Source organism: Glycine max, chromosome 7 (genome assembly GCF_000004515.6).
Source record: "Glycine max cultivar Williams 82 chromosome 7, Glycine_max_v4.0, whole genome shotgun sequence".
Lineage (NCBI taxonomy): Eukaryota > Viridiplantae > Streptophyta > Magnoliopsida > Fabales > Fabaceae > Glycine > Glycine max.
In genome coordinates, this window is record NC_038243.2 from 9,827,983 (window position 1) to 9,837,051 (window position 9,069).

General features: G+C 33.1%; 1 protein-coding gene across 1 annotated transcript; it reads left to right on the forward strand.

Annotated features, from left to right (window-relative positions):
• The first annotated feature begins 5,820 nt into the window (after positions 1-5,820).
• On the forward strand, positions 5,821-6,965 carry LOC100783747 (NDR1/HIN1-like protein 10). The gene has a single exon (XM_006583406.4). It carries the CDS (start codon positions 6,068-6,070, stop codon positions 6,695-6,697), a length of 630 nt encoding a protein of 209 aa, XP_006583469.1. The 5' UTR covers positions 5,821-6,067; the 3' UTR covers positions 6,698-6,965.
• The last annotated feature ends 2,104 nt before the right edge of the window (positions 6,966-9,069 follow it).

Consider the following 9,069-nt stretch of genomic DNA (forward strand, 5'->3'; position numbering starts at 1 on the left):
GAACTTTTAAGGTTGGTATTCAAGTCATGAAACACAATTGCTTGCAGGCTGAGACATGTAGAGAGGAATGGTTGTGGCAATACAGATTTGGACCCTTGAATTTCAAGGATTTGAGTCAACTGCACAGAATGGCTCAAGGAATACCTCACTTGAGACAGATGACAGATAACTGCAGAGAATGCCTAGAGTGCAAGCAACCAAGGAATGCATTTCAGAAATTTGTACCAGTAAAGTCAACACATAAATTGGAGGTGATCTATTCAAATGTTTGTGGTCCTCTTCAGGTTGAATCCCTAGGAGGAAACAAGTACTTTGTAACATTCATAGATGACTTGACTAGAATGACTTGGATTTATATAATCAAGAAGAAAAATGAGGTTCCTATAATTTTCAAAAAATATAAAGCCTCAGTAGAAAAATGTAGTGGCCACTGTATAAAAACATTAAGAACTAACGGAGGTGGTGAATACACCTCCAAGGAATTTGCTGAGTTTTGTGATGAGGCAGGTATCACTCATGAGTTCACTCCACCTTATACACCACAACACAATGGTGTTGCTGAAAGAAGAAATATGACTATCCTGAATATGGTGAGGAGCATGTTGAAGACTAAGAAGCTACCTCATTTCCTATGGAGTGAAGCAGCTGCAACAACAGTCTATATACTTAACAAATGCCCTACCAAGAGACTGAAAGGAGTGACACCTGAAGAAGCTTGGACTGGTACTAAACCAAAAGTGAATCAACTCAGAATTTTTGGTTCACTTTGTTATAAGCATGTCCCTGAGCAGTTGAGGCAGAAACTGGATGAAAAAGGTGAACAAATGATCCTTATAGGCTATCATGCAACTGGAGGTTACAAGCTACTTGATCCAAGGTCAAAGCAGGTCTCTGTGAGCAGAGGTGTGATATTTGATGAACTAAAGGAATATGAGTGGAAGGAGGACCCTATAAACAATACAACCAAGATTCTGGTAGATTCAATCATTCCAAAAGAATTGAGTGACACTACTGATGAACTGCCTACAAGGAACACTGAAGGAGGAACCAGGAGGTCTTAAAGGGTTATGCAACCCTCACAAATGTTGAAAGATTATGAAGTCATGAAAGACAGCCAAATCACAGATGAAGGTGATATTGTACACTTTTCCCTATATGCAGATGCTGAACCTGTGAGTTTCGAAGAAGCCTTGAAGAATGACAAGTGAGTCAATGCTATGAAAGAGGAGCTGAAATCAATTGAGACAAATCATACCTGGCAGCTAATGGCAAGTGCATATCTGAACATGGAGTATATGTAAAAGGAGAATATGAGTCAGACTTAGTAATATTGTGCCTCTATGTTGATGATTTACTCATCACAGGAAACAACAAGGTAGAGATTGACAAGATTAAGCAACTGCTGAAGAATCAATTTGAAATGACTGACTTAGGATCTCTCTCATACTTCCTTGGAATTGAGTTCAAGGAAACTGAAGCTGGAATTGTGATGCATCAAAGCAAATATGCTACAGACCTGTTGAAGAAGTTTCGAATGACTAACTGTAATGCAGCAGCCACCCCAGCTGAAACAGGATTGGCATTGAGTTTGAGAGATGAAGGAGAACCTGTTGATGAAACTCAGTACAGACAGATTGTGGGTTCATTAAGGTACTTGTGCAATACAAGACCTGATTTGGCATTCAGTGTTGGACTGATCAGTAGGCTTATGCAAACTCCAAAAACTCCTCACATGATGGCAACAAAGAGAATTTTGAGGTATATTAGAGGCACAATTAACTATGGTATTCTACTGCCAAATACCATCACGAGTTCAAACATGGAACTGCTTGGCTATACTGACTCAAACTGGATAAGAGATAATGATGATAGAAAGAGCACTGCTGGATATATTTTCCTACTTGGAGATGCACTGGTGTCATGGAGTTCAAAAAAGCAAGATCTTATTGCCTTATCAACTTGTGAAGTTGAATACATAGCAGCATCAATGTGCTTGTGTCAAGGCTTATGGCTAAGAAAACTGTTGAAAGAAATGAAGATCCAGAAGAATGAAGCTATAAACATACTGGTGAACAACAAATCTGCAATCAGCCTTGCAAAAAATCCAATTGATCATGGTCGAAGCAAACACATAGAAACAAGGTACCATTTTATTCGGGACAAGGTGAGCAAAGGGAAGGAAAAACTGCTATACTGCAAGTCAGAAGATGATCTTGCAGACTTACTGACTAAACCTTTGAAGAAGAACAGATTTGAAGACTTGAGAAACAAGATGATGATCATGATTGAATGAGAGTCAGAATTATGGGGGAGTGTCAGAAATGATAGTAATTCTGACTTTGTTTGTTAAGCCTTTCTAATATAGGAAGTTAGTTGGTTAGTTAATAATGTTGTAATCAAGTTGTTAGTGAGGGACCAAAATGCAAAATACAATTCAGTCTCTGTCCCTCTTATAAATACTGTTTTCATTGTTCTTTCAATAATAATTTTTTCATTCTCCTTATTTGTTAGTTTTGCTTCTCTCTAAACCTCTCTCACTTTTCTCCTTCCTCAAGTTACCTCTTTGTGCGTGTGTGTGCGCAAGAACAACAAGTTCTAACACTTTCCAGCAACATTTTTTTTTTCTGAAATACTTTCCAGCAGCATCGTGCTTAACGGTTGAATTTCTGACCACATTTACCGCTTCTATCTATAGTTACACATGTCTTTCTGCTCCCCTCCCACCCTAAAAAAAATTGTAAAAAAGGAAAAAGACATCGATTAAATAAGAAATTTGATTAAAAAAGGTAACAGTACTGATTAAAAAAACTGGAAAAAAAATATTTAGTATGAGAATTATAAGAAATTATAAAAATATTATAGGCAACTTAATTTTTTACTTTTTAATAAAAATATATATAACTCAATTTGTACACTATTATTCAATATATAACTCAATTTGTACACTATTATGTAACTCTGCAGATTGAGTTATATATTGAATAATAGTGTACAAATTGACATTGTCAACATAGATTTCATTCATAAGCATCCTGATCTTGGAAAAAATTAATTACCAGTGTTGCGAATTCAGATTGGCTTTAGCAAGTGCATATCTGAACATGGAGTATATGTAAAAGGAGAATATGAGTCAGACTTAGTAATATTGTGCCTCTATGTTGATGATTTACTCATCACAGGAAACAACAAGGTAGAGATTGACAAGATTAAGCAACTGCTGAAGAATCAATTTGAAATGACTGACTTAGGATCTCTCTCATACTTCCTTGGAATTGAGTTCAAGGAAACTGAAGCTGCAATTGTGATGCATCAAAGCAAATATGCTACAGACTTGTTGAAGAAGTTTCGAATGACTAACTGTAATGCAGCAGCCACCCCAGCTGAAACAGGATTGGCATTGAGTTTGAGAGATGAAGGAGAACCTGTTGATGAAACTCAGTATAGACAGATTGTGGGTTCATTAAGGTACTTGTGCAATACAAGACCTGATTTGGCATTCAGTGTTGGACTGATCAGTAGGTTTATGCAAACTCCAAAAACTCCTCACATGATGGCAACAAAGAAGAATTTTGAGGTATATTAGAGGCACAATTAACTATGGTATTCTACTGCCAAATACCATCACGAGTTCAAACATGGAACTGCTTGGCTATACTGACTCAAACTGGATAAGAGATAATGATGATAGAAAGAGCACTGCTGGATATATTTTCCTACTTGGAGATGCACTGGTGTCATGGAGTTCAAAAAAGCAAGATCTTATTGCCTTATCAACTTGTGAAGTTGAATACATAGCAGCATCAATGTGCTCGTGTCAAGGCTTATGGCTAAGAAAACTGTTGAAAGAAATGAAGATCCAGAAGATGAAGCTATAAACATACTGGTGAACAATAAATCTGCAATCAGCCTTGCAAAAAATCCAATTGATCATGGTCGAAGCAAACACATAGAAACAAGGTACCATTTTATTCGGACAAGTGAGCAAAGGGAAGGAAAAACTGCTATACTGCAAGTCAGAAGATGATCTTGCAGACTTACTGACTAAACCTTTGAAGAAGAACAGATTTGAAGACTTGAGAAACAGATGATGATCATGATTGAATGAAAGTCAAAATTATGGGGGAGTGTTAGAAATGATAGTAATTCTGACTTTGTTTGTTAAGCCTTTCTAATATAGGAAGTTAGTTGGTTAGTTAATAATGATGTAATCAAGTTGTTAGTGAGGGACCAAAATGCAAAATACAATTCAGTCTCTGTCCCTCTTATAAATACTGTTTTCATTGTTCTTTCAATAATAATTTTTCATTCTCCTTATTTGTTAGTTTTGCTTCTCTCTAAACCTCTCTCACTTTTCTCCTTCCTCAAGTTACCTCTTTGTGCGTGTGTGTGCGCAAGAACAACAAGTTCTAACACTTTCCAGCAACATTTTTTTTTTCTGAAATACTTTCCAGCAGCATCGTGCTTAACGGTTGAATTTCTGACCACATTTACCGCTTCTATCTATAGTTACACATGTCTTTCTGCTCCCCTCCCACCCTAAAAAAAATTGTTAAAAAGGGAAAGACATCGATTAAATAAGAAATTTGATTAAAAAAGGTAACAGTACTGATTAAAAAAACTGGAAAAAAATATTTAGTATGAGAATTATAAGAAATTATAAAAAATATTATAGGCAACTTAATTTTTACTTTTTAATAAAAATATATATAACTCAATTTGTACACTATTATTCAATATATAACTCAATTTGTACACTATTATGTAACTCTGCAGATTGAGTTATATATTGAATAATAGTGTACAAATTGACATTGTCAACATAGATTTCATTCATAAGCATCCTGATCTTGGAAAAAATTAATTACCAGTGTTGCGAATTCAGATTGGCTTTAGCAAGTGCATATCTGAACATGGAGTATATGTAAAAGGAGAATATGAGTCAGACTTAGTAATATTGTGCCTCTATGTTGATGATTTACTCATCACAGGAAACAACAAGGTAGAGATTGACAAGATTAAGCAACTGCTGAAGAATCAATTTGAAATGACTGACTTAGGATCTCTCTCATACTTCCTTGGAATTGAGTTCAAGGAAACTGAAGCTGCAATTGTGATGCATCAAAGCAAATATGCTACAGACCTGTTGAAGAAGTTTCGAATGACTAACTGTAATGCAGCAGCCACCCCAGCTGAAACAGGATTAGCATTGAGTTTGAGAGATGAAGGAGAACCTGTTGATGAAACTCAGTACAGACAGATTGTGGGTTCATTAAGGTACTTGTGCAATACAAGACCTGATTTAGCATTCAGTGTTGGACTGATCAGTAGGTTTATGCAAACTCCAAAAACTTAATATTTTTTCCTATACGTCTAACTTAATATGAACTTGCTAAATATTTTTTTCCCTAATTTATTTTTTCCTTGTTTTTATTGCATGATATAGTGTATTGTTGATTTATATAGTGTGAATTCAAATTATTTTACTACTATTATTTTGTTATTTAGTTCAAGTTATTTATTTCTTTCATTTTTATTTTATTTTTTTAACACAACCTAGTCAACCCAACTTAAAAATGTAACATCGTACTGTATGTTTATATTTACATAAAGAAAAATGATTTATTTTTTACTGTGTAATTTTTTTTTTAATTAATAATAAGTCGCCCACAATAAGTAAAATTAATCTATGATTCAGATAATTAAGAAAAAAACATGCGTGTGCAAAAAAAAACAAAAAAAGAAACAACCCAGTCGCATCCTTATTTCTTCACATAATATTTTTATATATACGTCTAACTCGTCGACCAAATTGTGGTTTCCTTGTTACTTGTGAATCAAACAATTGAACAGTTCTTTCTTACTCGGCGTTCAATATTAAAAAGCCAATGACATTCTATGCACTTGTACTGTATTTTACAAGGAAATCTCTCAGAAAACCTCAATCAAACAAACCACAAGCCCAAATCATCAATACTAAACCCCTTCAAATACCCATATATAGGTGGGAAAAAATGACATACCATCTTTCATCATTCACCTAAACCTTCTTTTCCTACCAATCAATCACATGTGTTGCAGAAACCGCTTCATCGCCTGCACCTGCTGCATAATCATCACCCTCTTCTTCATGTTCATAATTTCCATCATCCTCTTTTGGATAATCATATCCCCATCAAATGTCAAGTTCCATGTAACCGATGCCTCCCTAACAGAATTCAACCTCACAAGCAACAATACCTTGTATTACAACCTAAAGGTCAACGTCACAGTGAGAAACCCCAACAACAAAATCGTAGTGTACTATAGGAGGATCAAAGCAATAGCTTGGTACAAAGATAATGATTTTGGTTGGGTGAGCTTAACACCCTTTGACCAAGGCCACAAGAATACCACTTTCCTTCAAGCAGTGTTTGAAGGGCAAAGAGTGATTAAGCTCAAACCTAAACAACTTGGTGAGTACAAAGATGAGACAAGTGTTGGGATTTACGAGGACTTGGCTGTGGATTTTGATCTTAGAATCAAAGCAAACTTTGGAAGGTTCAAGAGTAGTCGTTTCGATCCACCCGTTGTTCAGTGTCGCCGTTTGAAGGTTCCTTTGATTTCTAATGGTAAAACTGCACCTCCTTTTAGTGTCACCAAATGTAAAATTGATGGTTCTTTCTTTGCAGATCGTGATTCTCAAGCAGAAGCTAGATAGATGATATATATATATATATATATATATATATATATATATATATATATATATATATATATATATATATATATATATATATATATATATATATCTTAGAAGAAAAGGTCAATTAATTTGTGCAAATTTTCCATTACCTCAATCTGCAAAATTATGTAAATTAAAGTGTTACATGAATTATATATGTGTACATGCTATTATATAAGAAAAACAAACGCGCTCTTGTCGTATGCCAAAAATCTAATAAAGAAAAATCCTCATGTTATGTCAATTTGCTTGTTATATATTATTTCAGTTCGCTGTTCACCTTCTTGTAGTCCCAAGAGTGTGCTTGGCTATACTGCGGGTCTAATTTTAATTTCCATATGCGCATAGAGTGTGCTTGCGCATTATATTGAATTTGACATGGATGTCATGTCACTTAGCCATAAACTAAATTAACTTGACAAATCAATCTTTCTCTAAAGTCTCAACGAGGACAAGCTTTGTATTTCGTTAATGAATGGTTTCCAAAGCAGTTGGAACATTTGAAAATTACACGATCTAATCTAATCTGCGTTGTTATTGGTTCTAAGTAATATTACATTTATAATCAATTGATATGATAGATAGGAGTGTTTAGGGGTATGGGTTACTTGCAAATCCAGCTTGATTCGGACAGCTTGAGTTGGATCATTCATGTATTTAAATCAAAACCAAATCAAATTGATCAAAATCATTCATATACAATTTGGATCATGAGTTTAAATTTATAAATAAGTTGACCCGACCCGTGAACCTGTAATTAAAATATATATATATATATATATATAATGAATTTAGAATGATGTTCAAGATGAACACTCTGAATTTAACATTTTGAATTAGTAGAAATTGAAAGCAATCAAATATTATATTCTTTCTTGTATGACTAGAGATATATTGATCATTCTTGTATCTATTGTATCTCATTGAGTCTAAGTTGAGTACAAAGTTTAGAATTCTAGATTTATTTGTAATGGCTTAAGTCCCACTACATTTGAAGGTTTCATTTGTGTCCAAAATTGGCTTAGATATACTAAGATAATGTTAATGACTTGAAATTTGAAATAAATGAAGCGAAAAATATTGGATCAGGTGTGTACTCTTATTTTATTTTTTTATATTTGTATAAAATGTCAATTAATGTTTGTGCTAATGGATTGTGTTTAAATTTTTTGAATTATTTGATTTGACTTTAAATACTATTAATATTGAAACTCCAAGTGTTGGAATTGCAACGGTTGAGACTACTGGTGTTCAAACTTTTAATTTATTACTTTAAAGTACATTAATATTTATTTTACCTTTTTTTCATATTGATTTTTTCTTGTCATGTTTATAATATCAATGGATTATATTTTGTTCATTTATTTCGACAAACTTAATTGCAACAAACCTGGTTGTAGCTAATTAGCTGGTTGCAACAATTATTACAATACATGAGTTTGTAGGAAATAGGTGTGACTTAGACTATCATAGTAAATTTTGTTGAAGAATATTTTATTTTAATTTGTATTAGTCTATTTTAGAATATTATATTAATGATATTAAATCAATCAATTTTATTATTTTTAGACATTTGATAATAGTGTTAATTGTATTGAATATATGGATAAATCATGGTATAATATAATAGTTTTAAGAAAGAAAATGATCAAACCATTCATGAGTGGGTTGAATTTAAAAAACAAATTATGAAAATCAAACTGAAGTAAACCGATTAAATTTGATAAAATTGGGTCCTAAATTTAACTAAAATTGATCCAAATCCACATGCAAACTCATAGGTAAAGTACCATTTTTTTTGGTGATTGAGTTGAAGAAGTCAAAAGATGGAATAATGAGCTTCTTTAGGATTTTTATAAGAAACGTGTTGTTCGGAAATGACATTGGCCCCCTTACGCATCATTCTTAGCTTTTAAATGAATTTAATTTAATTTTATAATCAGTATATATTTAATTCCATTTTTGTCAATAAGATAAGAGAACCCTCTACCTGGTAAAGATCAGCATCATCATACGTTGCGTGTGACTAAACATTAAAGCATCGGAGATAAATTATGACTATATTAATTCTTAATTATTTTAAAAATTAACCTGAATTGCCGAGTCCTTAATTTTATATATCAAATTTTAGCAAATAACCAAAGTTACCAAACAAAATATCATCATTTTGGAATAGCATTTCTAAAATATTAAATTATAATTTCCAGTTGTTGACAAAAGAGAGTGACCAAATGATGGCAGCATATCCTCAAAACTGGACTGTAGATACAAAATATGATTTATTAAATATTTTTACACCAGATGACTTAAATCTTAACAGCAATCCTTTCTTATTTCTTTCACATATA

Bases quoted from the DNA above. Each gene is read 5' to 3' on its own strand.
- LOC100783747 (XM_006583406.4), top strand. From the start codon at position 6,068: ATGTGTTGCAGAAACCGCTTCATCGCCTGCACCTGCTGCATAATCATC.